This window comes from Thamnophis sirtalis, unplaced genomic scaffold (genome assembly GCF_051295495.1).
Source record: "Thamnophis sirtalis isolate CommonGarterSnake01/CBP01778 unplaced genomic scaffold, rThaSir2_p1.2 scaffold_4, whole genome shotgun sequence".
Lineage (NCBI taxonomy): Eukaryota > Metazoa > Chordata > Lepidosauria > Squamata > Natricidae > Thamnophis > Thamnophis sirtalis.
Genome location: NW_028261384.1, coordinates 141139101 through 141166531, shown reverse-complemented (window position 1 = coordinate 141166531; position 27431 = coordinate 141139101). Strand labels below are relative to the sequence as shown.

The 27431-nt window shown below is 51.9% G+C and overlaps 1 protein-coding gene across 1 annotated transcript in view; it reads left to right on the top strand.

The window, feature by feature from the left end:
• DNAH2 (dynein axonemal heavy chain 2) overlaps positions 1 to 27431 on the top strand; it is a 170464-nt gene that overhangs the window by 133705 nt on the left and 9328 nt on the right. Inside the window, 18 exon segments of the mRNA XM_087715030.1 lie at positions 6431 to 6572; positions 6773 to 6942; positions 7980 to 8096; positions 9234 to 9398; positions 9599 to 9724; positions 10830 to 10981; positions 11119 to 11182; positions 12625 to 12775; positions 13468 to 13620; positions 13738 to 13870; positions 15134 to 15278; positions 16637 to 16836; positions 18299 to 18425; positions 20416 to 20602; positions 21591 to 21739; positions 23359 to 23542; positions 23651 to 23841; positions 26331 to 26522. Coding sequence (XP_087571156.1) covers positions 6431 to 6572; positions 6773 to 6942; positions 7980 to 8096; positions 9234 to 9398; positions 9599 to 9724; positions 10830 to 10981; positions 11119 to 11182; positions 12625 to 12775; positions 13468 to 13620; positions 13738 to 13870; positions 15134 to 15278; positions 16637 to 16836; positions 18299 to 18425; positions 20416 to 20602; positions 21591 to 21739; positions 23359 to 23542; positions 23651 to 23841; positions 26331 to 26522 — 2748 coding nt within the window.

Below are 27431 nucleotides of genomic sequence, written 5' to 3'. Positions count from 1 at the left end.
TTAATTACCAATTTATAAGGCCTTGATAAGGCCCCCAAATTCCCCATGCCTGTTTTCCCCCTCCGATCCCCTAGAATGGAGAGATTGCAGAGGAAGGGATTAGAAGAGAGTAAGCGAACCGCCAATGGGGAAACATATCATGTGAAGTGTTAATGCCATTTTGTAAGGCCTTGATAATGCCCCCGAATTCCCCATGCCTGTTTTTCCCCCTCCGATCCCCTAGAATAGAGAGATTGCAGAGGAAGGGATTAGAAGAGAGTAAGCGAACCGCAATGGGGGGAAACATATCATGTGAAGTGTTAATACCATTTTATAAGGCCTTGATAAAGCCTCCGAATTCCCCATGCCTGCTTTTTCCCCCTCTTCGATCCCCTAGAATAGAGAGATTGCAGAGGAAGGGATGAGAAGAGAGTAAGAGAATCACAATGGGGATACATATCATGTGAAGTGTTAATACCATTTTATAAGGCCTTGCTAAGGCCCCCGAATTCCCCATGCCTGTTTTTCCCCCCTCCGATCCCCTAGAATTGAGAGATTGCAGAGGAAGGGATTACAAGAGAGTAAGATAGCACAACGGGTGTATATATCAAGGCTCCGGGAATTCTAGGAGTTGAAGTCCCGGCAATTTGAAGCTACCACATTTGGAGACCCCCTTGGTCTGAGTCCGTGATGGCGAACCTGAGGGCACGCGGACCATTGCCCTTGGTCAGCTGTCAGGGTTCCAAATAGCACCCAAAATTAATCAGAGTCCGAGGCAAAGATTCCTCAAAGTTCCAATTGATGAAGAGAGCCACGTTGGCACATCTGGGAAAACCCACATCTGAAAGCTTCCCGGTTTTCCCCACCCAGTTGAAAGTTCAAGATCTTGCATCCCACACCCATCCCAGGGTCCCATCTTCCACTGCCCTGCTGGCAGTTCCACCCTCCAGATCCGGTCAGGTGCAGAGCTGGAAAGAATAAAGGATGACCTTGGCTTTCTAGAAAGAATGTTGTTATGGCTACCTATCGTCTAACTCCATACAATCCCCTCCTCCCATTTTCCCACCATAGAAAAATACCTAGTAGAAAAATAGAAAGTGTGGACAGGCCTAACGTCCAAAAGAAAGATGGTGTGTGCCAGCCAGCTGATTTTCGGCTTTCGAAGGGCCTCCGGAGGGCTGGGGGAGCCCATTTGCGCCCTCCCCAGGCTCCAGTTTAAGCCTCCAAAGCCAAAAACGGGCCTACCAGAAGTTCGGAAATGGGCCATTTCCAGCTTCCAGAGGACCTTTGTGGGGGGGGGAGGCATCATTCACCCTCCCCAGGCTTCAGGAGGGCGGAGGGGGTCGTACGTGCATGCGCGAGGGAGGCGCGGGGGCTATTGAATTATGGGTGTGGACATGCGCACACATGCTTTCAGCCCCCGAGCCAAAAAGGTTAACATCCCTGGTCTAGGGTCTCCTGCTTGAACAGGGGGTTGGATTAGATGACCTCCAGGATCCCTTCCAACTCTACGATTCTGTATTCCCACTTTCACCCAGATGCAAAAAGCGAGTGGCTAAAATCTTTGTCACCATGCACTGGTCAGTGGCCAGATACTCCCACAAGATGCTGCTGGAACTCCGGCGCCATAACTATGTGACACCCACCAACTACCTGGAGCTGGTGTCCGGCTACAAGAAGTAAGGCGGGGGGGGGGATTTGGGGCACCGGGCAGGCGGAACGCAGGAGAGCCAAAGGGCCGGATGCACCCCTTTTGCGAGTGACCCAGTCCTCGGACAGCGGTCCCCGCATCACGAGCCTTCTCCTGTCCACCCCGTTTGCAGGCTGCTGGCCGAGAAACGGAAGGAGCTTTCTGACCAGGCCAACAAACTCCGCAACGGTCTCTTCAAAATTGACGAGACCCGAGAAAAAGTCGAGGTGATGACCCTGGAGCTGGAGGAGGCGCGGAGAAGGTGGCCGAATTCCAGAAACAGTGCGAGGAATACCTGGTGATCATTGTTCAGCAGAAACGGGAAGCCGATGAGCAACAGAAGGTGGAGCGTCCGAGGTTCGGAACCGCCTATTTCTCGTCCGAACCTGTTGTGGCCTGCCAGCAGAGACGGCAGCAGATTCGGAGAGTGAGGAGGTTGGGGAGGAAGATGGGCCATTCCTGGAGTCTGGGGAAGGCTCTGAGGAGGGCTCTGTGTCGGAGGCAGAGAGGGGGACCAGGGCCGTCTGACAGTTATCAGCTGCCTTCGGAGTCAGTCATCAGTGAGGCAGAAGAACAGCTGGAGCCTGTTCCCAGTGTGCGCACGCACAGAGTGGCCAGACGAAGGGAACAGCTAAGGAACAAGGGTCGACTTGGGAGTAAGGCCACAGGTGGATGGTGAATGGCCCCTCCAGAGGAAATAAAAGAGGAGCGAAAGGGGAGTGGAGTTTGCAGGAGACAGTTAGTTCGCTTCATTGGTTTGGAGACTCATTGCCACGTTTTGGAGATTTCGGCCTGTCAGCTCTCCAAGCCAGATAAGGTCGGTGACTGTAAATCCTCCCTTGAAAGACTTTGCTGGATGTGAAAGAGCAGAATTCACAGCCAATTCATAAAAAGGGGTTTTGTCAGGGCAAGGAGTTTGCTTTAGGTTCTCGGGAACACAACCTGTCCTGGGCGTCGTCGTCACTCTCTCTCCTCCTCGTTCTCCCGCAGACGGTGTCGGCCAACAGCGAGAAGATCGCTGCCGAGGAGATCAAGTGCAAAGCGTTAGCCGACAATGCCCAGAAGGATCTGGAGGAAGCGTTGCCCGCCTTGGAGGAAGCCATGAAGGTAGGTGAGAAGAGGACATCTCCCTCTAGCGCAGGAGGGGGCTGTCAAACTCCAGCCCGAAGGGCCGGATCTGCCCCGCGGGTGTGCTTAAATCTGGCCGCCAGCCTGTAAATATTAAAGGACGGATTGTGCTTCCTTTGACAACCCAAACGGGGGGCATGGAGCCTCCATGCGGCCCGTTTTTGGTTGCCAGAATGCTGCTGGAGGCTGGGGAGGCCAAAACCCTCACGCAGCCCGTTTCGGCTTCCCCAGCTTCCAGGACCACTCTGGCAACCAAAACGGGTCATAAGGGGCCCGTGAATTGCCCTCCGCGGGCCCAGGGTGCTGCCGGAGGACTGGATTAGACCGGATTACAATTTTAAAGAAATATATTTTTATTAAACAGGTTTTTTCCACTTTTTTAAAAACATGCCGTAAATATCCTCTTTGCAACATTTCTAAGCATCCTTTTTATCCGTACATATATACTTTTATATATCTCTATATGTGTGTGTCTATTTTTTACATCTTTTTCATCTACTCGTATAGTTATTTATACTTATATTTATTCTATTCCTCTTGTTCTTTCCATGTATTTATTTCTATACACTACATTTTATGTAGTAGGATAGTCTTTATTGTCATTGTACAAAATAAATACAACAAAATTGTATTTATCCTTCTGTGTGCCTATATTTCTCTTATGCTTCTTATTCCCTACTATTTTATATACAATCTAGCTTACTTTTTTCCCCGCCTTGTTAATTCTGTGGTTTTATGATTATTTTCTAATTTCTAAAATCTTTTTCCCCTCTGTTTAATGGTTTCTTATTCTTTGCATCTTCCCTCTAGCCGTAAATTCCGTACCGAAATAATCCTTTTTTTCTTTTTCCTTCTTTTTTCGTTTCTGCGATAATTTGGCACCAGGGAGGTGAAAACCAATTTCGTTGTCTTTATTTTGTACGACGACAATAAAGATTATACTTCTACTCCGATTCTTCTTTTATTTCTTTTGTGCGTCTGTCCATTTCAGCGCATTCGAATATTTTATTTTTTTAATCACATTTTCTTCTTTGGGTGTTATTTTTGTTTTTTCCAGTTCTGTGCGTATATGATTCTTGCTGCAGTTATTACAAGCCATATGAAGTATTTGATTTCCCCCCTCATAATTCCCTCTAATTATCCCCATTAAAAATAATTCTGGTTTCAATTCTATTGGTTGCGTAATTATGGACTGGATTATAATTAACGTGGCCTCAAGTAAGTTTGCCTGATCTGGGTAGAGAACAAGCCACGGTCCTGTAGTTAATACTACAGTTTCATGCCAGATTTTACAATACTGTGGGTCCATTTAATCGGCAATCTATCACCGACAGCCGTTCCTATTTACTAACTATCCTGGAAATTTCCCTCGCTCTGAGATCTTGTATTATCATCTTATTTACGCTATTGAATTTTTTTATTTTATTAGGTGAATAATAAAAAGTACAATGGTATCAATCGCTTCTCTGCCTGGAAAAGCAATTTACTATTAAGCAACGGGGGTATAAATTTAGAAAATAAAAGTTTAGCGGAGGTAGAAGAATAAGTAGTGAATGTTCGAAGAGATAGGAAGATGGGTGTAGTAAAGAACTGTGGAAAGAAAGAAGAGGAGGGGAGAAAAATGCATCTTGAGCCTGTGTCAAACACCCACCGTGGCCACGCCTATCTCAGTGGCCACCCACTGTTCTGTCCTAAGCTTCCCAAGAGCACGAAACCGACTCCTCGTCCCGATGAAACCCCTTTTATTTAGTTGAAAAGGAATTCCTCTCCAGCAAAGTCCCGGCCAGCAGTCTTTCACGAGATTTCACAACTACAGACCTTTATCAGGTTTGGAGAACTGCCAGGCCGATATCCTCTAAACGCCACGCTGTAGCAGCAATTCCTTGAAGAGCATTCGGAGACTTCAACTTGTCCAGAATGCAGCCACGCAAGCGATTGTGGGTGCACCTCGGTACACCCACGTTACACCTATCCTCTGCGAGCTGCACTGGCTGCCCTATTGGTCTCCGGATACGCTTCAAGGTGCTAGTCGTCACTTATAAAGCCCTTCATGGTATTGGACCTGGGTACTTGAGAGACCGCCTGCTGCCAATTACCTCCCAAAGACCCATCAGATCACACAGATTAGGCCTCCTCCGGATTCCATCTACCGGCCAATGTTGATTGGCGACCACCCGGAGGAGGGCCTTCTCTGTGGCAGCTCCAGCCCTTTGGAATGAACTCCCCGCGGAGATCCGGACCCTCACCTCCCTTCAGGCTTTCCGTAAAGCCGTTAAAACCTGGCTGTTCTGGCAGGCCTGGGGTTGATGAGTTCCCTTCCCCGCTCAAATTGTGTGACTGTTGATTGTTTTTAAATTTTCTCTGTATCCTGTTTTTGCCTTGTCTGTATTAGCAATAGCAATAGCAATATCAGTTAGACTTATATACCGCTTCATAGGGCTTTCAGCCCTCTCTAAGCGGTTTACAGAGTCAGCATATCGCCCCCAACAACAATCCGGGTCCTCATTTTACCCACCTTGGAAGGATGGAAGGCTGAGTCACCTTGAGCCGGTGAGATAGAACCGCTGAACTGCAGATAACAGTCAGCTGAAGTGGCCTGCAGTACTGCACCCTAACCACTGTGCCACCTCGGCTCTATTACCCCCCTTCCCCTGGGTTTGTTAGCCGCCCTGAGTCCCTCCGGGAATAGGGCGGCATATAAATGAAATAAACCTATAACCTATAACCTATTACTTAGCAAGAAGTCAGGAACAGATCTTCACCCTCACGAATTGAACTAATGGTCTCCTGCAAACTCACTCCCCTGTCGCTCCTCTTTATTCCCTACGGGAGGGGCCATTCAACGTCCACCTGTGGTTTTTACTCCCGAGTCGACCCTTGTTTCTTAGCTGTTCCCTCTGTCTGCCACTCTGTGCATGCGCACACTGGGAACAGGTTCCAGCTGTTCGTCTGCCCCACTGATGTCTGACTCTGAAGGCAGCTGATAACTGGCATACGGTTCTGGCCCCCTCTCTGCCTCCGACACAGAGCCCTCATCAGAGCCTTCCCCAGACTCCAGGACTGGTCCAGGTTCCTCCCCAACTTCCTCACTGTCTGAATCTGCAGCTGGCTCTGCTGGCTGCTGGCGCACCACAACACACGCACACACACACACACACACACCAGGGGTGGTTTCTTGCCACCATTACTACTGGTTCAGTGGCCAATTTTTTTTGCAAAAGATGGTGACGCTGAGGATAGAACCGGTACGTTCACGTGTCCACCGGAGTTACTACCTATTTGGCTGAACCATACCATACCGTACTGGTAGGAACCCACCTGTCTCACTTTCTCTCTCTCTCCCTCTCTCTCTCTCTCTCTCTCCCTCTCTTCTCCCCACTCTCTCTCTCTCCGTCCATCACACTCTCTCTCTCTCTTTCTCCCTCCCTCTATCCCTCTCTCCCTCTCTCTCTCTCTTTCACACACACACACACACACACACACAGACACACACACAGATGATGCAGCCCTCAATGAAATCGAGTTTAACACCCCTGCTGTAGGGCCAACATAGAAGGTTGGCGCCTTGAACATTTGGGGAGACTCTGGGGATGGGTTTTGGAGCGTGCTTGACCCACCCTTGTGTCTCCTTAGGCTTTGGAGTCCCTCAACAAGAAGGACTTGACGGAGATCAAGTCCTACGGCCGGCCGCCCACCCTGGTAGAGACGGTGATGCAGGCCGTGATGATCCTGCGGGGCAACGAGCCCACCTGGACGGAAGCCAAGAAGCAGCTAGGTAAGAGGTCTCCGAGGAACCCATCTTGAGGTCCAAACGGGTGTCATCTGCCTGTGGTGGACATCTTGGTTTCCTTGGAATGAACCTTCAACTCTCAGAGGGTGGACCTCAGCGTGGTTCTCCTGGTGTGGGGGGGGGGGGGGATGGAGAGGATGGGTGGGATGATTTGATGGCTCTCTGACCCCACCTGGGTCCTTCAGGGGAGCCCAACTTCATCAAGCAACTGGTCTACTTCGACAAGGATAACATCTCCGACAAAGTTCTCAAGAAGATCAGCGCCTACTGCTCCCAGCCAGATTTCCAGCCAGACATCATCGGGCGGGTCTCGGTGGCCGCCAAGTCTCTGTGCATGTGGGTGCGAGCCATGGAGGTGAGATGGGGGTTTTCGGTGAGGGACGGCCTTTTCTTGGTCTTCACCAGGCGTGGGATTCAGCCGGTTCGGGCCGGTTCGGGCGAAGCGGTTGCTAACATTACATCTGGTTCGCCGAACCGGTAGTTGCAAGGACTGGCTGGCCCCGCCCGCCCACCCACCTCTCCCAGGAGTCTCCACGCGGCCCGTTTTGGATACTAGGTAAGTGGAGGGCCCGTGTGGAGGCTCTGGGAGAGCGAAAAATGGGCCTCCCAGAAGTTCCGGAAGTTTCTGGAGGCTGGGGAGGATGAAAAACGGGCCTCCTGGAAGTTCCGGAAGTTTCTGGAGGCTGGGGAGGATGAAAAACGGGCCTCCTGGAAGTTCCGTAAGTTTTTGGAGGCTGGGGAGGATGAAAAACGGACCTTCCGGAAGTTCCAGAAGTTTCTGGAGGCTGGGGAGGATGAAAAATGGGCCTCCCGGAAGTTCCAGAAGTTTCTGGAGGCTGGGGAGGATGAAAAACGGGCCTCCTGGAAGTTCCGGAAGTTTTTGGAGGCTGGGGAGGATGAAAAACGGACCTTCCGGAAGTTCCAGAAGTTTCTGGAGGCTGGGGAGGATGAAAAATGGGCCTCCCGGAAGTTCCAGAAGTTTCTGAAGGATGGGGAGGATGAAAAACGGGCCTCCCGGAAGTTCCGTAAGTTTCTGAAGGATGGGGAGGATGAAAAACGGGCCTCCTGGAAGTTCCGGAAGTTTTTGGAGGCTGGGGAGGATGAAAAACGGACCTTCCGGAAGTTCCAGAAGTTTCTGGAGGCTGGGGAGGATGAAAAATGGGCCTCCCGGAAGTTCCAGAAGTTTCTGGAGGTCGGGGAGGATGAAAAACGGGCCTCCCGGAAGTTCCGGAAGTTTCTGGAGGCTGGGGAGGATGAAAAACGGGCCTCCCACCATGATGCAGGAGGCCGAGCAGGCCCTGGCCACGCCCACCAAACAACCAGGCAGAGAACCGGTTGCTAAAGTGTTTGAATCCCGCCCCACGGCTTGCTAAGGTCTCCCCTCTCCCGCAGATGTACGGGCGCATCTACCGCGTGGTGGAGCCCAAGCGCGCTCGCATGAATGCCGCCTTGGCCCAGCTGGCAGAGAAGCAGGCGGCCCAGGCCGAAGCTCAGGAGCGGCTGCGAGAGGTCGGTTCTGTGGAGGCAGAGGAAGACCTGGGAGAGGGCTTGGCCGCTCTCAGCTGTGTGGCGTCGATTCCCGGAATCCCCCAGCCAGCATGGATTCTGGGAGTGGAAGTCCACCGGTCTTAAAAGTGGCCGAAGTTGAGAAACGCTGACCCCGGGGGGTTAGATTGGCTACTGGAGGGGTGGGAATCTGGGGGAGGTCCTCTTTGTCCTGGAGGGAAGGAGAAGGGAAGGGAAGGAGGCAGGGAAGAATATAGATGGGAAGGAGGGAGGCAGATGGGAAGGAGGAGGGGAGAGGGAGTGGGAAAAGGAAGGAGGAGAGGGAGGCAGAAAGGAGAGGGATGGGAAGAAAGGACGGAAGAGAGATTGGAAGAAAGAGGGAAGGAGATGCGAAGAAGGAAGGAAGGAGTAGAGATGGAAAAAGGAGGAAAATGTGAAGGAGAAGCAAGGGGGGAAAGGGAGGAAAAAAAGAGAAGGATGGCAAGGAAGGAATAAAGACTGAAAGGAGAAAGAATGAATGAAGGGAGGGAGGAAAAGGGAGGGAGGCAGGAAGGAAGGGAGGGAGCGAGGAAGGAAGGGAAGAAGGAAAAGGGAGGGAAGGAAGAAGGAAGAAAAAGGGAGGGAGGGAGGAAAGGGGAGGGCGGCAGGAAGGGAGGGAAGAAGGAAAGAAGGAAAAGGGAGGGAGGGAAGAAGGAAAAGAGAGGGAGAGAAGAAGGAAGGAAAAGAAGAGGGAGGGAGGGAGAGGGAGGAAAAGGGAGGGAGGCAGAGAGGGAGGGAGGGAAGAAGGAAAGAAAGAAAAGGGAGGGGGAGGGAAGAAGGAAAAAGAAGGGAGGAAAAGAGAGGGAGGGAAGAGGAAGGAAAGAAGGAAGAGGGAGGGAGAGGAAGGAAAAGGGAGGGAGAGAATCAGGAAAAGAGGGAGAGAAGAAGGAAGGAAAGAAGGAAGAGGGAGGGAAGGAGAGGGAGGAAAAGAGAGGGAAGAAGAAAAGAGAAGGCAGAGGGAGGAAAAGGGAGGGAGGGAGGAAAAGGGAAGGAGGGAAAAAGGAAGGAAAAGGGAGGGAGGGAAGAAGGGAGGAAAAGGAGGAAGGAAAGAAGGAATGGCGCGTCTGTGGCTGGCCCTGAGACCCTTCCGCCTCCCACCAGGTTGCAGAGAAGCTGGAGATGCTGAAGAAGGAGTACGAGGAGAAGCTGGCGCAGAAGGAGGAACTGCGCAAGAAGTCCGAGGAGATGGAGATGAAACTGGACCGGGCTGACAAGCTGGTCTCTGGCCTGGCCGGGGAGAAGATCCGCTGGGAGGAGACCGTCAAGGTAGGCCTTCATCCTAACCCTAACCTTCCCTTCCCATCTCTCCCTTCCTTCCTCTCCCTCTTCCCCACTTCCTCCTCTTTCTTCCCCTCCCCTTCCGCCCTGGCTGAGGAGTTCTGGGAGTTGAAGTCCACAGGTCGCCGCCTGGCCAGGGTCAGGGACCCCCCCCTCGGGGTAGCTAAACGGTTCTCGTTTTCCCGCAGGGCCTGGAGGAAGATCTGGGATACTTGGTGGGCGACTGCCTCCTCGCCTCGGCCTTTGTGTCCTACATGGGGCCCTTCCTGTCCGTTTACCGCGATGAAATGCTCTCCCACATCTGGATGAAGCAGGTGAGACTCACGGGCACCTCCCGCTCTCCTCCGGGTTGGCTGCCGAGTCCAGAGTTGGCTTTCTATCCTTCGCTGGAGAGGCTCCTCTGGGCGTTTGGACCTCGCTGGTCACACCTGCCCTGTCCTCCTCCTCCTCTTCAAACGGGACAAGGATCTGGGTCTCAAAAACCGCACTGGATCTTCAAACAAGACGTGGTGCGGTTTTTGAGACCCAGATCCTTGTCCTGCCCTTCCCGCTTTGGGGAGAACCTCCCTCATGGGATGGATCTGGGGGAGGTCCCAGGTGCTCAAGGAAGGCCCCCGTGATTCCAAGATCATCATCATCCTCTTTTGACGACCCCATAATCCCTTGCGGGGTGGAGTCTGAGCAACTGAATGGAGCTAGCAGAGTGTTTTACTGGCCGGATGCCTTTCCCTGTTGCCAATGCGGAGTTTTGTTCGGCAGATATATTCTCATTGTGCCCAGAGAGAGAAATATCTGCCTCTACTTAGGATCGAACTCATAGTCTCTTGATTGTGAGGCGAGAGATCCACCTCTAGGCCACCGCACCACTCAGCATTTAGGCTTGTATCATCATCACTTTTTAACGACCCCATAATCCCTTGCGGGGTGGAGTCTGAGCAACCGAATGGAGCTAGCAGAGTGTTTTACTGGCCAGATGCCCTTCCCTGTTGCCAGTGTGGAGTTTTGTTCGGCAGATATATTCTCATTGTGCCCAGAGAGAGAAATATTTACCTCTACTTAGGATTGAACTCACCGCCTCCAGATTGTGAGGCCTCCACCTCTAGGCCACCGCACCACTCAGCATTTAGGCTTAGAGCATCATCACCATCATCATCATCATCATCATCTTCTTCTTCTTCTTTTAACGATCCCGTAATCCCTTGCGTGGTGGAGTCTGGGCAATTGAATGGAGCTAGCTGTGTCTTTACTGGCCAGATGCCCTTCCCTGTTGCCAATATGGAGTTTAGTTCGGCAGTAATATTCTCGTGGTGCCCAGAGAAAGAATTATCTGCCTCTACCTAGGATCGAAGATGGCCGGGACTTACCGTGTTCTGGTGCTGCTGGCTCTCTTCGGATTGCTCACCGTTTTCCCTCCCGCAGATCCGGCAGTTTCATGTGCCCTGCTCACCCATGTTCACCTGCGACAGCTTCCTCTCCAACCCAACCATGGTACGCACCTGGAATATCCAGGGACTGCCTTCCGACGACTTCTCCACCGAAAACGGGATTATCGTCACGCGTGGAAACCGGTGAGGTTGGGGCCTTCTGGGCCGGCTGGAATGGAGGGGCCGGGGGGCTTTGAGGGGCTTTGAAGAAGTCCATCTGGAGACCCTTCCTCACCGAGGAATGGAAGAGGTTCTAAGGTGGCTTCTTGGCTTCTTCCTTAGGTGGCTCTGATGATCGACCCTCAATGCCAGGCCAGTAAGTGGATCAAGAACATGGAAGCCAAGAAAGTGAGCAGCTACCTTTGACACACACACACACACACACACACACACACACACACACACTGGCCCAAGCAGAGCTTCCACCCGGGGCCACTCCTCCCTCCCTCTCATTCCTCTGGCTCCCTCCCTCCCTCCTTCCTTCTTCCCTTCCTTCTCATTCATATCTCCTTCTCCTTCCTCCTCGCTTCCTCCATTCATTCCTTCACTTTTTCCTTCTCAACCCCAGCTCCTTCCTTCTTCCTCTTCCTCCCTCCTTCCCTCCCTCTTTCCTTATTCCTCCCTCCTTCTTCTCCTCCTTCTTCCTTCCTTCCTTCCTTCCTTCCTTCCTTCCTTCCCCACTTCTCATTCTTTCTCATTCTCTTCTCCTTCCTTCTTTTCCTTCCTTCCTTCCCCACTTCTCATTCTTTCTCATTCTCATCTTCCTTCTTTCCTTCCTTCCTTCCTTCCTTCCCCACTTCTCATTCTTTCTCATTCTCATCTCCTTTCTTCCTTCCCCACTTCTCATTCTTTCTCATTCTCATCTTCCTTCTTTCCCTCCTTCCTTCCTTCCCTGCTTCTTATTCTTTCTCATTCTCTTCTCCTTCCTTCTTTCCTTCCTTCCTTCCCCACTTCTCATTCTTTCTCATTCTCTTCTCCTTCCTTCCTTCCCCACTTCTCATTCTTTCTCATTCTCATCTTCCTTCTTTCCCTCCTTCCTTCCTTCCCCGCTTCTTATTCTTTCTCATTCTCTTCTCCTTCCTTCCTTCTTTCCTTCCTTCCTTCCCCACTTCTCATTCTCTTCTCCTTCCTTCCTTTTTTCCTTCCTTCCTTCCCCACTTCTCATTCTTTCTCATCACCTCCCTCTCTTCACCTTCCTTCCTGCCTTCCTTCCGTCCTACTCCTCTATTCATTCTCTCATTCTCATCTCCTCCCTCCTTCCTTCCATCCTTCCCTTCCCTCCTTCCTTCCTTCCTTCCGCTTTTCTCAATCTCTCTCATTTGTATCTCCCTCCCTTCTTTCCTTCCTTTCCTTCCTTTCTCCCTCCTTCCCTCCCTCTCTTCACCTTCCTTCCTTCTTCCCTTCCTACCTACCCCTCTATTCATTCTTTCTCATTATCTCCTCCCTCCTTCCTTCCGTCCTTCCCTTCCTTTCTTCCCTTTTCTCATTCTTTCTCATCTCATCCTCCCTTCCTTTGTTTCTTTCCTTCCTTTCTCCCTCCCTCCCTCCCTTCTCATTCTCATTTACTTACTTACTTACTCTCTTTCTTCCTCCCTCCCTCCTCTAGGCTGTGCCAGGGCTCCCTGCCAGCTGAGTGCCCTGCGGGAGTCCCTGGAGTCGCCTCTTCCCCCACCAACACTTGGGGGTGGGTGGGCAGTCAGCGATGGGCCCCAAACAGCCCCCTGGCTCAGAGACCCTCTTCCCCACCGGACCCCCACCCAGACCCTTTCCTTTCCTCCCTGGCCCAATAGGGCTTGAAGATCATCGACCTGCAGATGCCCGATTACCTTCGCATCCTGGAAAATGCCATCCAAATCGGCTCCCCGGTGCTGCTGCAGAACGTACAAGAGGAGCTGGACCCCACCCTCGCCCCCATCCTCAACAAGTCCGTCACCAAAGTGGGTGCGTGCCGGGCAGCCCTTAGGAGCAGGCCTGGGGTGGGTGGGAGGTGTGGAGTCTGTTGTGGCCCCGCAGCGGCCGACAGAGCTGGCAGCAGACTCGGAGAGTGAGGAGGGTTGGGGAGGAACATGGGCCAGTCCTGGAGTCTGGGGAAGGCTCGGACGAGGGGCTCTGCGTCGGAGGCAGAGAGGGGGCCAGGGCCGTCTGACAGTTATCAGCTGCCTTCGGAGTCGGACATCAGTGAGGCAGAAGAACAGCTGGAGCCTGTTCCCAGTGTGCGCACGGGCAGAGTGGCCAGGCGAAGGGAAGAGCTAAAGAACAGGGGTCGACTTGGGAGGAAGGCCACAGGTGGACGGTGAATGGCCCCTCCCAGAGGAAGTAAAAGAGGAGCAACAGGGGAGTGGAGTTTGCAGGAGACAATTAGTTCCGTGAATTGGTTCATGGCTCTCCGCGACTCCTTGCCAAGTTCTGCGGATATTGTCCTGGCAGCTCTCCAAGCAGATGAGGTCGGTGACGTAAATCCTCCCTTGAAAGACTTTGCTGGATGGGGAAGGAGCAGAATCCACAGCCAATGAATAAAAAGGGTTTTTTGTCGGGACAAGAAGTCTGCTTCATGTTTGGGGAAGCCTGGGTTAGAACAGAGTCCCCACTTGTGCTCCCGTGACCCGCCTCTAACCCCACCCCGCGTCTGGCAGGTGGGCGCATGCTGATCCGGCTGGGCGACAAGGAGGTGGATTACCACCCTGACTTCCGATTCTACCTCACCACCAAGCTCTCCAACCCTCACTACACGCCCGAGACGTCCTCGCAGACCACCATCGTCAACTTTGCCGTCAAGGAGCAGGTAGGCGCTTCTCCCGCAGTGCCCTCCGGGGGGCGATGCAGGAGGAACCTCGGCTTCCCGGGGTCGGGGTGGGTGGGCGACGGGTGCAGGACCCACTGAGTGCCCTCCGTCCTGCTTTAAGGGCTGGAGGCCCAGCTGCTGGGCATCGTGGTCCGGAAAGAGCGGCCCGAACTGGAGGAACAGAAGGACTCCCTGGTGCTCAACATCGCGGCCGGCAAGGGGAAGCTGAAGGAGCTGGAAGACGAGATCCTCAGGTGGGAACTTTTCGGAGACAGACTCACAACCAGGGGTGTGGTTGAAAAATTTTAGTAACCGGTTCTCTGCCCGGTTGCTGGGTGGGCGTGGTCTACTCAGCCTCCTGCACCACGATGGGGAGGGGGGGCATTTTTGCCCTCCCAGAGGCTCGAGGCTCTCCGGAGAACCTCCGGAACTTCCGGGAAACCCGTTTTTCACCCTCCTCTGCACTTACCTGACACCCAAAATGGGCCGCCTGGGAGGAAGAGGGGCCAGTCAGTCCTTGCAACTACCGGTTCGGCAAACCAGATTTAAAGTTACCAACCGCTTCGCCCGAACCGGTCCGAACCGGCTGAATACCACCCCTGCTCACAACTTATGTGTGACGATTCCGGGCACGGCACAGAGATAATACTGGTGGCTGGCCCCTTTATTGCTCCAAATTTTCCCCAATGCTCCCACGTATCAGGCAAGTCCCAGAGCAAAGTGATCTCACACACACACACACACACACACACACCTCCAGAAATAGTCCAGCACAACGTTGTGAGTGCCATGGCTGCAAAGCAAGAAATCCAGGAGGCAAGTCAAGGAGTCCAGAAGCAAAAGAGCAAGGCACGTAATCCAGAAATCCAGCAAGAATGCCAGGAATCCAGGAAAGTACAAATGTCGGCACTCGACACTCCAGGAATTCAGTGTTTGTTCCCAACAAATCCGCCTTCCCACAGGGTCTCCTTAAGCCTCAGTCCCAGGTTGTGCCTTGCGAAGGGAGGTGGGGCGCTCTCATCCTGAGTAGTTGGGTCAGCCTGCTCTGTTCTCGCCTTCTCTCCACTCTCCGTGCTCTTGGATCAGGAGGAGGTGGTTCTTGCTCCTTGCCTGAGCTCTCTCTCTCTCTCTCTCTCTCTCTCTCGTGTTCACTGCTTAGTGTGTCTTGTTCATCCTGCCCCCGTTCCTCCCTTCCTACAAGCCGTCCCAATCCTGAAAGACCCTGGCCTCACTCGGCCTGCTCCTCCCCATTTTCCTCCCAAGTCAACGAAGGCTCCCTCACCCCCTTTCGATCTGCTCCAGTTCTGACTCGATTTCCTGCACAGATTCAGACTCCAATAGTGTCGGTGAGGCATGAGAACTTTGTGTACATAGCCATGTGTGCAAAGAACAATTTACATTGAACAGCGGACACGCACATGCCCTGCAGGTTGCGTGGGGGTAGTAAAACCGGCAGGAACCCACCCCTGAGGCACGGGAAACGCACGTTGCTCAGGCCCTTGTCCTCCCGCCCGCAGGTTGTTGAACGAAGCCACCGGCTCCCTGCTCGACGACGTGCAGTTGGTGAATACCTTGCAAACTTCCAAAGTGACCGCCACGGAAGTGACGGAGCAGCTGGAGACCAGCGAGATGACGGAGATCAAGATTGACACCGCCCGGGAGGCGAGTACCCCACATTGTCGGAGTTCTTCTGCGCAACAGAGTTTCCAACCTCGGCCCCTTTAAGGCGGGTGGACTTCAACTCCCAGAATTCCCCAGCCAGCCAGCCATGCCTTCGCCTCCCCTCCCAGAGTCCCTCTGGGAGTAGGGCGGCATACAAGTTTAATAAATAAAGACTACCTCCTATAGTGGAGAGATTGCAGAGGAAGGGATTGTAAGAGAATAAGCACATCGGTGGGTATACACATCAAAAAATGTATGAGTGCCAGGGAATTCACATGCCTTCAGGTGCGCAAGGTTGGAAAAACCTCACTGTAAATCCGGGGTGTCAAACTGGCGGCCCGAGGCCCACATGCGTCCCGCGCAGGCCACGCCCAGCCCAGTTCCACAAGGGGAAAAACATGTGTGACGGCAAGGTGACGCCACGAGTTTGACGTCCGTGCTCTAAAAGCCAAACTTGGCCACTGTAAGACCCATGGACTTCACTTTCCAGAATTCGTCAGGCAGCAATTCCCCCCTTTGCTGAAGTCAAGATATATTACGTCGGACGCATACCCACCGTCTACTGAAGTTATCCTATCAAAAAAACGCAACAAAGGCAGTCTAGCCACATTTATCGTTGTCCTCTCCATGGTGAATTCTGGAAACAAACAAACACACACACACACAGTGGGTTCCGCGCGGTATGGCCCAGTACGGGTGTACCGGTGGAAGCTGGGAGCAGCGGCCACCATATCGGAACGGTGACTCACTGGGCCCACCCGCTTGTGCCCGCGTTCCTTACTGCTTTTTGAGGGAAACGGGCCAATTGCGCACTCGCGCACAATGTATGGTGCCCGTGCGACCTCCGCCGAGCAGCTGGGGCGTCGCAGGGTGGTGGTGTGTGCATACGAGCGCAGCATGCATGTCGGAGGTAGACGCCCGGCCCCGTTGCAGCGTACCGGGTGGGACCGGATCCGGAACCCATCTCTTCCCCTCCTCGTCGTCTCTCACCCCACACACACACACTCACACACCGTCTACAGGTTCCCCTTTCTGAGGCTGAGATGGCATAGGGGATACAGGACTCTCCCGGAAGAACAGCTGGGCCTGTTTCAGCCGATTCGTACCGGTTCGCCCAAACCGATAGTGGAGATTGCGGGTCAGCCGGTCCATCCGCCCTGGCTCTATGCCGTCCAGTTTAGCCACCTTTTCAAGCCACGCGCATGATCAAAACGCATGCACAGAAGAATGAGCACATGCACGGGCCTTTATGGATGTGCATGGATGCGCACGCTCACATTTGCGAACTGGTAGGGGAAAGTAAATGAATACCACCCCTGGGCTGTTCCCTCGCTGACCCACTCCGCTGTTTCCTCTAGGCCTACCGGCCTTGTGCCCAGAGAGCCTCCATCCTCTTCTTCGTGCTCAATGACATGGGGCGGATCGACCCCATGTACCAGTTCTCCCTGGACGCCTACATCGACCTCTTCAACCTCAGCATTAACAAGAGTCATCGCAGCCACAAGCTGGAGGAACGAATCCGACACCTCAACGAGTACCACACCTACGCCGTCTATAGGTCAGCTGACCCCCTGTAAGGTTTCCTAACAATGCCCGAATTGATTCATGAGTCTCGAGCCAAGTTTCAAAGGAAAACCAGTCATGTATTAGGGGCACCCTTTGGGCAGGACCTCATTGCAGTCAGATCTGAGCCTCATTTGAATTAGAGCTGAACTTTATCTCTGTTTCCCCCCTTCCTTCAGTCTGTGTCATAAATCACATTTCCCAATGAGGTGCACCCCTCCCAAGTCTGTGGCAGTCATCTGAGATCCGACTTCAGCTGACAGTACACGTGGAACGCACTGCCCCTCCTTCTCTCACTATGGCACCGTTGGGAGTTGACACCCCCTCTGGCCACCCTTGGGGGTCCAGGGAACGTCACCAACCAACCGGAAGTCCCCAGCCGCCCATCCGCTGCTCCCCACTGAAAAAGGGAAGGGTTTGCAAGTGGCAGGCAGTGGTCCGAACCAGTACAGTAGCCTTGAGTTATGACTACAGGTAGTCCTCAACATACAGTCGTTCATTTAGTGACTGTTCAAAGCTACAACGGCACTGACTTACGGCCATTTTTGATAGTTACAACTTTTGCAGCATCCCCATCGCCACGTGACCAAAATTTGGCCACTGACTCGTATTTATGACGGTCACAGTGTACCCCAGAGTGACGTGATCCTCTTTTGCGGCAAGGTCCACGGGGAAGCCGAATTCACTTAACAACCGGGTTACTGATTTATCACCTGCAGCGATTCACTTAACAACGGTGGCAAGAAAGGTGATAAAATGGGGCATAGCTCACTTGACAAAATGTCTCACTTAGCAGCATAAACTTTGGGCTCCATTGGGGTCGTAAGTTGAGGACAACCCGTGTAATGCAGGGTTGTCCTGCCCCTTGTGCTCGTTAAGTTGTAACGGTCGTAAAGCCGAAAATATTTCAGTAAAAAGTTTTGGCAGGACAGCCCACTTCTCTGCTTCCCTTTCCTTGAAATTAGAGGTAATTAGAGGAATATCAGCTGGCTTCTGCTCTCACATGCCCTGTCTTCATTTTACGATGGTCGTTAAGTGAACCTTGTGGTCATTAAGCGAACCGGTGGGCCGCCATGGCCGTGCTTTGGCTGGAACGAGAAATAATTGCCAAAAAACCCCATTGCAATGACCTCAGGTCCGGATCGTAAGTCCTTGTTTAGTGTCCGTCATAACTTTGAGTGACCGGTCGTAAATCGAGGCTGGCTGCACAGGTTCAAGTTGGCAGCTCACAAATTCTGCAGCAAATCGGAGCTTGGTGTGGGGAATCCACCCCGGAGGCTGTCTCTTTTCCTTCCAGGCTGATGGGCTTTGGAGTCCTCCCGGTGAGGCAAGGGGCGGGGTCAGTGTGAAATTAAGGGGAGACTTCTGCTCCCACGAACCTCGGGGACTCCAGCCTCTGGGGATGGAGTGAGGCCTGAGACCCCCACTCCTCACCAAGGTGTATCTCCTTTGCACAGGTACACCTGCCGGGGTCTCTTCGAGAGACACAAACTGCTCTTCAGCTTCCAGATGTGCGCCAAGATTCTGGAAATGTCCGGCTCCCTCAAGATGGACGAGTACAACTTTTTCCTGCGAGGCGGAGTGGTTAGTGCTGGAGATGGGGTGGGGGGGGTAACACTTTGGGGGGGGCTGGCGTTGCTTGTTGGTTTATTTAATTTATATCCCACCTTGATTGCTTTGTAAGGGATTCAAACAGGTGAACCTACCGGATGTTCCTCCCGCCCCCTCCTATTTTCCGCACAACGACAACCCTGTGAGGTGGGTTGGGCTGAGACAGAGACTGGTCCAAAGGCACCCAGCCGGCTTTCATGCCTAAGTCAGGACTAGAACTCCAGGTGATTGGCCCAGAGTCACCCAGCCGGCTTTCATGCCAAAGGCCAAACTACAACTCCCATTTTCCTGGTGATTGGCCCAGAGTCACCCAGCCGGCTTTCATACCTAAGGCGGGACTAGAACTCCCATTTTCCTGGTGATTGGCCCAGAGTCACCCAGCTGGTTTTCATGCCTAAGGCGAGACTAGAACTCCCAATCTCCTGGTAATTGGCCCAGAATCACCCAGCCGGCTTTCATACCTAAGGTGGGACTAGAACTCCCATTTTCCTGGTGATTGGCCCAGAGTCACCCAGCGGGTTTTCATGCCTAAGGGGAGACTAGAACTCCCAATCTCCAGGTGATTGACCCAGAATCACCCAGCCGGCTTTCATACCTAAGGTGGGACTAGAACTCCCACTCTCCAGGTGGTTGGCCCAGAGTCACCCAGCCGGTTTTCATGCCAAAGGCCAAACTACAACTCCCATTTTCCTGGTGATTGGCCCAGAATCACCCAGCCGGTTTTCATGCCTAAGGCGAGACTAGAACTCCCAATCTCCTGGTAATTGGCCCAGAATCACCCAGCCGGCTTTCATACCTAAGGCGGGACTAGAACTCCCATTTTCCTGGTGATTGGCCCAGAGTCACCCAGCCGGTTTTCATACCTAAGGCCAAACTACAACTCCCAATCTCCAGGTGATTGGCCCAGAATCACCCAGCCGGTTTTCATGCCTAAGGCCAAACTACAACTCCCATTTTCCTGGTGATTGGCCCAGAATCACCCAGCTGGTTTTCATGCCTAAGGCGAGACTAGAACTCCCAATCTCCTGGTGATTGGCCCAAAGTCACCCAGCCAGCTTTAATGCGTAAGCAAGACTAGAATTCCCAGTCTCCTGGTGTATGGTCAGATTCACCCAGCCGGCTTTCATATCACTGAACAACTGTAGCGTGAAAGGTCGTGAATTGGGGGCAAAACTCACTTAACCCTGTCTCACTTAACAACATAAAGTGTTTGGGCTCAACGGCGATCGCGAGTCGAGAATGATCTATATGTGATTTCTTTTTCCCCCTTATAAACAAGCTTCAATAAGTCAGATGACCGAGACGGTAGTATCTGAATACAAATCCTTTTAAAACATTCCATATTTTATTGCGATTTTCATTCAGGGGATTCGTTATTACCCCTTTGCAAGTCCCTGTATGTTGTGCCAGGCGCACGGTCCAGTCGTCTGAGGAAAGCTCGGGCGAGGGCTCTGCGTCGGAGGCAGAGAGGGAGCGAGACAGCAGTGAGGCAGAGGAACAGCTGGAACCTGTTCCCAGTGTGCGCGTGCACAGAGCTGCCAGAAGACAAGAACAGCTAAGAAAGCAGGGTCGACTTGGGAGTCAAGCCCCACCTTGGAGGAACGAACGAGGAGGGGGGCTTTTGCAGGAAGCAATTCGTTCACTCGGTCAGTTCAAGAGTGGAAAGTTCTCTGTGTGACTATTAAGAGACTCTGTGCCAAGTTTTGCCTTGCCCAGTGTTTGGAACCTAGCTATCTAGCAGCTTGCCAAGCAAGATAAGGTTTGTGTGGATGAATATTCCTCGGAAAGACTGTTTGCCGACTGCGAATGAAAGGAATTCACAGTCGCGTCAATAAAAGGGGGCTCGAGGACTTCCGGTGGGCGGGGACCTGAGGAGGGTTGTTGTTTTTAAACAGCTCCGAAATCGCTTGGCCCTTTTGCAAAAGGTCTCCTCCCATCCCCGCTTTCTGTGTCCTCCTGGCAGGTGCTGGACCGGGAAGGGCAGATGGACAATCCGTGCACCAGCTGGCTCTCCGACATCTACTGGGACAACGTCACGGAGCTGGATAAGCTGACCAATTTCCACGGCATCATGAATTCCTTCGAACAGTATCCCAGGGACTGGAACCTTTGGTACACCAACTCCAAGCCGGAGAAGGCCATGCTGCCAGGTCGGATCCCACCCCCCTCCACCCCCCCCCACCCAATCTCCTCTTGCCGAATTCTCCTCGTCTCTGGTGCCCTGTCGCCTTCTGCACCCGTGGCGGAGAAGCCGGAAGGGAAGGGAGTCTGGGAGCTCAGGGTCGAATGGGTGGGGGTCTTTGGTGGGGAGGTTTGCCGGGAGGAGGAGGAGGAAGACGGTGGGGTCCTTGGTGCTCCCCAATTTTCATGGTTTTCTTGCAGAAGTTTCATGACCCAACAACCTAATGTCATCAGTGCTAGAAGGGAGTAGGGTTTGCGGGAAGGAGGTGGAGGAGGAGGGGGGTAATGCAGAGTGGTCTCTGCATTTGATGGTTTTCTAGGGATCAGTGCTACATACGCAAAGCTTACGACCTTCTAGCACTGATGATATTCCCTAGTTGGGTCATGAAACGTCTTCAGGAAAACCACCCAGCTCAGAGAGCATCAAGGACCCCACAGTTCCTCCTCCTCTTCCTCCTCCTCCTCCTCCTCCTCCTCCTCCTCCTCCTCCTCCTCCTCCTCCTCCTCCTCCTCCTCCTCCTCCTCCTCCTCCTCCTTTCTGCAAACCCCACTCCCTTCTAGCACTGATGATGTTCCCTAGTTGGGTCATGAAACGTCTGCAGGAAAACCACCCAGCTCAGAGAACATCAAGGACCCTTTTCTTCTTCTTCTTCCTCCTCCTCCTCCTCCTCCTCCTCCTCCTCCTCCTCCTCCTCCTCCTCCTCCTCCTCCTCCTCCTCTTCCTCCTCCTCCTCCTCCTCCTTTCTGCAAACCCCACTCCCTTCTAGCACTGATGATGTTCCCTAGTTGGGTCATGAAACGTCTGCAGGAAAACCACCCAGCTCAGGGTGCACCAAGGACCCCTAACAAGCAGCAGAAGGTGGGTGGGAGCTGGCTCTCTAGGCCAGGCAGGCTTCCTCCAGCCCCACACTAACCCTCTCTTCCTCCCCCATCTCCCCCATCCCACCCCCATTCCAGGCGAGTGGGAAAACTCCTGCAACCAAATGCAACGGATGCTGGTCGTCCGGTCTCTGCGGCCGGATCGGGTGGCCTTCTGCGTCACGGCCTTCATCGTCTCCAACCTGGGCTCTCAGTTTATCGAGCCCCCCGTGCTGAACATGAAGTCGGTGAGCGAGGAGGGTGGTGTCCCTCCGAGTGGTGAAATTCAAGACTTTTCCCTTACCGGTTCTGTGGGCGTGGCTTGGTGGTGGGTGTGGCTTGGTGGGGGTCATGTGACTGGGTGGACATGGCCAATTAAAAAATTTTTTTTTAAAGCTTTAAAAAGTTTTTAAAAAGTTGTGATGATTGCGCGGCGCAGCTGATTGTCATAGCTGATTGTGGGAACCTTTTTTTAGTGTTTTTAAACTACTGGTAGTTAAAAATGCTTTTAAGAGTTTTTAAAAAGTTCTGATGATTGCACGGCGCAGCTGATTGTCATAACTGATCGTGGGAACCCATTTTTGAAACTTTTTAAAGCATTTTTAAACTACTGGTAGTTAAAAATGCTTTTAAGAGTTTTTAAAAAGTTCTGATGATTGCGCGGCACAGCTGATTGTCATAGCTGATCGTGGGAACCTTCTTTTTAGTGTTTTTAAACTACTGGTAGTTAAAAATGCTTTTAAGAGTTTTTAAAAAGTTCTGATGATTGCACAGCACAGCTGATTGTCATAGCTGATCGTGGGAACCTTTTTTTGAAACTTTTTTTTAGTGTTTTTTAACTACCGGTAGTGTAAAAAATGCTTTAAAAAGTTTTTAAAAAGTTGTGATGATTGCGCAGCACAGCTGATTGTCATAGCTGATCGTGGGAATCTTTTTTTGAAACTTTTTTTTAGTGTTTTTTAACTACCGGTAGTATAAAAAATGCTTTAAAAAGTTTTTTAAAAAGTTCTGATGATTGCACGGCACAGCTGATTGTCATAGCTGATCGTGGGAACCTTTTTTAAAACATTTTTTGCGTTTTTTAACTACAGGTAGTGTAAAAAATGCTTTAAAAAGTTTTTAAAAAGTTGTGATGATTGCGCGGAACAGCTGATTGCCATAGCTGATCGTGGGAACCTTTTTTTGAAACTTTTTAAAATGTTTTTTAACTACCGGTAGTGTAAGAAATGCTTTAAAAAGTTTTTTAAAAGTTGTGATGATTGCGCGGCACAGCTGATTGTCATAGCTGATCGTGGGAACCTTTTTTTGAAACTTTTTTTAGCGTTTTTTAACTACCGGTGAAAAAATGCTTTAAAAAAGTTTTTAAAAAGTTCTGATGATTGCGCGGCAATCTTGTCCTGCCTTCGGGGGCTTTGGAGAATAGTGGGGGGCCTCTTCTTTGGGGCAGCCTCTCAAATACTGGAATTCTGCTATCATGTCATCCCCCCGTCCTTCTCTTTGTTAAACTAACAGAATAACAGAAGAAAATTTGGAGGTCATCTAGTCCAACCCCCTGCTGAAGCAGAAGATCTTATACCATTTTAGACAAATGGCCATCCAGTCTTCTCTTAAACACCTCCAGTGATGGGGCACCCACAACTTCTGGTGGCAAGCAGTTCCCCTGGTTAATTGTCCTCACTGTCAGGAAGTTTCTCCTTAATTCTAGGTTGCTTCTCTCCTTGGTTAGTTTCCATCCATTGTTTCTTGTCCTGCCTTCAGGTGCTTTGGAGAACAGGTTGACCTCCCCCCCTCTTCTTTGAGACAGCCCCTCAAATACTCAGATGCTAACTCCCATCTTATCCTATCCTCTCCTGCTTTCTGCTTGCAGGTGGTGGACGACTCCACCACAAAGACCCCGCTGATCTTCGTCCTGTCTTCAGGTGTCGACCCCACCTCCTCCCTGCTTCAGCTGGCAGAGCAGTCGGGCATGGCTCAACGTTTCCATGCCCTGTCCTTGGGTCAGGGCCAGGCACCCATCGCCACGCGTATGATTAAGGACGGGGTCCACCAGGGTGAGTGCCAAGCCCTTTCCCCTCCCTTACCGGGACGGGCAACTTCATCTTCATCACTCCTCAATCCGGGAAGCCTTGGTGAGTCTTCCTGGGCCTTCACCTCCACAGGTAACTGGGTCTTCCTGGCCAACTGTCACCTGTCTCTGTCCTGGATGCCACAGCTGGACAAACTGGTGGAACAGCTGCAGGTCGAAGAGCCGCACCCTTCCTTCCGCCTGTGGCTGAGCTCCAGCCCCCACCCCGAATTCCCCATCTCTATCCTGCAGGCGGGCATCAAAATGACAACGGAACCCCCCACGGTAAGAACGGAGAGCCCCTGGGAGGGGGCCGAGTGTCTCCCAAGCTAGCCCCAAATGTGCCCTGCAAGTACCTGTCATCCAGAAAGCGCGCACACAGGTAACTGATTCAGCAGGATTCCTTAACTTCTCTTTACATATGATATAACACATGAAGTAAAGATACAATACCAAAAACGGGTTTTCCAACGTGGTAGCAAATACAGGCAGAGAAGAGTTTCAGTTCAGAGCGGCAGACTAGTTTAGAACTCCGCACAGACTCGGAGCTGCAGAGCGAAGTCAAGCCCAGGCTCCTCGCTGTCTTCTTGTTGCTCACCCAGCAAATACTCCGAAACAGCCCTCTTCGGCTGTCCCAATTGCCACATCTATTCATTGGCTGACCTCGTTGCCATGTCTTTGCCAAGTCATACACACCGTCAGTAACACTTTGCGGTTTCATCTTCTCTCGGTCTAAGCCAGGGGTGTCAAACACAAGGCCCGTGGGCCGGATCTGTCCTGCGATGTGGTCGGATCCGGCCCGCAGGGCTGTCTGTGACTTCGGCCCAGTCTGCTCGATGCAAAGAGGAAACATGCCAGTAATTTGGGGAATGACGTCAAACTGGCCACACCCACCCAGTCAGCCACACCCACCCAGTCGTCCACCACCACCCCGCCCTTTAACACCCAGAATTCCCCAGCCGGCTGGCTCTTTTTTCCCCACTTTGCTGAAGTCAAGATATATTACGTTTGACACCTTCCCACCGTCTATTAAGAAAGTTACCCTATCCAAAAAAAAAAGGAAGGAAGGAAATAATCTCGCCACCTTTCTTCTTCTCCTATCCGTGCTGATTTCTGGCAAACGCTTGCTGGCTGGGGGATTCTGGGAGTTGAAGTCCGCAAGTCTCCAAGTTGCCAAGTTTGGAGATTTCTGTTCTAACACAAACACACAACCTGGCCGCAGATTGAGACAGTGAGGCGGTTGGGGAGGAACATGGGCCAGTCCTGGTGTCTGGAGGCGTGGCACGACAAAACCGCGCTCGACTAAGCTGCGCCCGATTAAACCGCGTCGCTGACGTCATCAACAGGGCGACAACAGCCAGCGCGGAGAAAGAAGGGCGCTTTAAATAGCGCTTTGAAAGCAAGCCGATTCAACTTAAGGTAAGGGTTAGGTTTAGGGTTAGGTTAAGGGTTAGGGTTAGGTTTAGGGTTAGGTTAAGGGTTAGGTTTAGGGTTAGGTTAAGGGTTAGGGTTAGGTTAAGGGTTAGGGTTAGGGTTAGGGTTAGGGTTAGGTTAAGGGTTAGGGTTAGGGTTAGGGTTAGGTTAAGGGTTAGGTTTAGGGTTAGGTTTAGGATTAGGTTTAGGGGGGTTAGGTTTAGGTTTAGGGGTTAATTTTAGGTTTAGCGTTTACAGCGTGCTTCTGTCTCCGTACTGTTGTCGCGCTGTTGATGACGTCAGCTACGCGGTTTCGTCGAACGCGGTTTAGTCGAACGCGGTTTTGTGGTGGAACCGTCTGGAGGAGGCTCAGATGAGGGCTCTGCATCGGAGCATGAAACCCCGCATCTCACTTGGGGCTAAACCAAGGCGCGCGCCTCTCCCAGCTCCTTTCGCGGCTTCCCTATAGGGCTCTTAGAGACATGGTGCAGATGGGCGGGGGGGGAGGACGAGCGGACGAGCGGCGACCAGGTGGGCGGTGAGCGAGCGAGGGGGGTTTCAACGCTGGAACTGGTTCTAAACGGCACGCTAGATTTGTGGAACCGCTCCTAGCGAACCGGTTAGAAACCGGCAGGAACCCACCCCTGGCCTGGCATCTCTCCAAGCCAGATAAGGTCTGTGACCATAAATCCTCCTTTGGGAGACTTTGCTGGATGTAAAGGAGCAGACTTTACCGTGACCCATCAAAACCGCGGAGGACAAAATCGCGCTCGACGAAAGCGCGCATGTGACGTCATCACAGCGCGACGAAAAAATTTTAAAATTGAAATAAAATTAAAATTAAAGCAAGCCGATTCACATAAAGGTAAGGGTTAGGGTTAGGGTTAGGGTTAGGGTTAGGGTTAGGGTTAAGGTTAGGGTTAGGGTTAGGTTAAGAGTTAGGGTTAGGTTTAGAGCATTAGGGTTACGTTTAGCGTTAGGTTAAGGGTTAGCGTTAGGTTTAGCGTTACATTAACGGTTAGGTTTAGGGTTAGATTTAGGGTTAGGTTTGGGGGGGTTAGGGTAAGGTTTTCGCTTTATTTTTACATTTTTCGATCACAGCGCAATGTTTTCGTCGCGCTGTGATGACGTCAAATGCGCGCTTTCGTCGAGCGCGATTTTGTCCTCCGCGGTTTTGTGGTGGAACCGACTTTACATAAAAGGGGTTTTTGTCGGGGCCCGCGGTTTGCTTCAGGCTCTCGCGAAGCCTCGGTCAGCCCTTTCTCCATCCAAACAATCGTCCCGTCAAGTATCTACAACGTTTCATCGTGGATCTTCTTCACTTTCCCAAACCGGCCCTCCTCCTGGCTTGTCTCCCGCAGGGCTTGAAGGCGAACATGAAGCGCTTGTACCAGCTGATCACGGACCCCCAGTTCAACCGTTGCACCAAGCCCAGCAAGTACAAGAAGTTGCTCTTCGCCCTCTGTTTCTTCCACAGCGTCCTGCTGGAGCGCAAGAAATTCCTGCAACTCGGCTGGAACATCATCTACGGCTTCAACGACTCCGATTTTGAGGTGGGGGTGGGTCGCCTTAGATGGAGGCGATGGGGGGCAGGTGGGACAGGAGAGACATCGAAAGCTGGGGGATGGGCTCCGTGAACTCTGGCTTGGTAGCATGATGGCCTGACCCTAATCCTAATCCCTAACGCTAATCCTAATCTTAATCCTAATCTGGTCTGTCTTGGTGACCCGACCCTAATCCTTAACCCTAATGCTAATCTTAATCCTAATCCTAACCTGGTCTGCCCTGATGGCCTGACTCTAACCCTAATCCTAATCCTAATCTTATTCTTAATCCAAATCTGGTCTGTCTTGGTGGCCTGATGGCTTGACCCTAATCCTAACCCTAATCCCCAACGCTAATCCTAATCTTAATCCTAACCCGGACTGTCTTGGTGATCTGACACTAACACTAATCTTAATTCTAATTCTAATCCTAATCCTAACTTGGTCTGATCTGATGGCCCGTCTCTAACCCTAATCTTAGTCTTAATCCAAAATCTGGTCTGTTCTTGGTAGCCGGATGGCCTGACCCTAATCCTAATTCTTAACCCTGACGCGAATCCTAATGCTATCCTGCTCTGGCTTGGTGGCATGATGGTCTGACCCTAATCCTAATCCCTAACGCTAATCCTAATCTTAATCCTAATCTGTTCTGTCTTGGTGACCTGACCTTAATCCTTAACCCTAATGCTAATCTTAATCCTAATCCTAACCTGGTCTGCCCTGATGGCCTGACTCTAACCCTAATCCTAATCTTATTCTTAATCCAAATCTGGTCTGTCTTGGTGGCCTGATGGCTTGACCCTAATCCTAACCCTAATCCCCAACGCTAATCCTAATCTTAATCCTAACCTGGTCTGTCTTGGTGATCTGACACTAACACTAATCTTAATTCTAATCCTAATCCTAACTTGGTCTGAT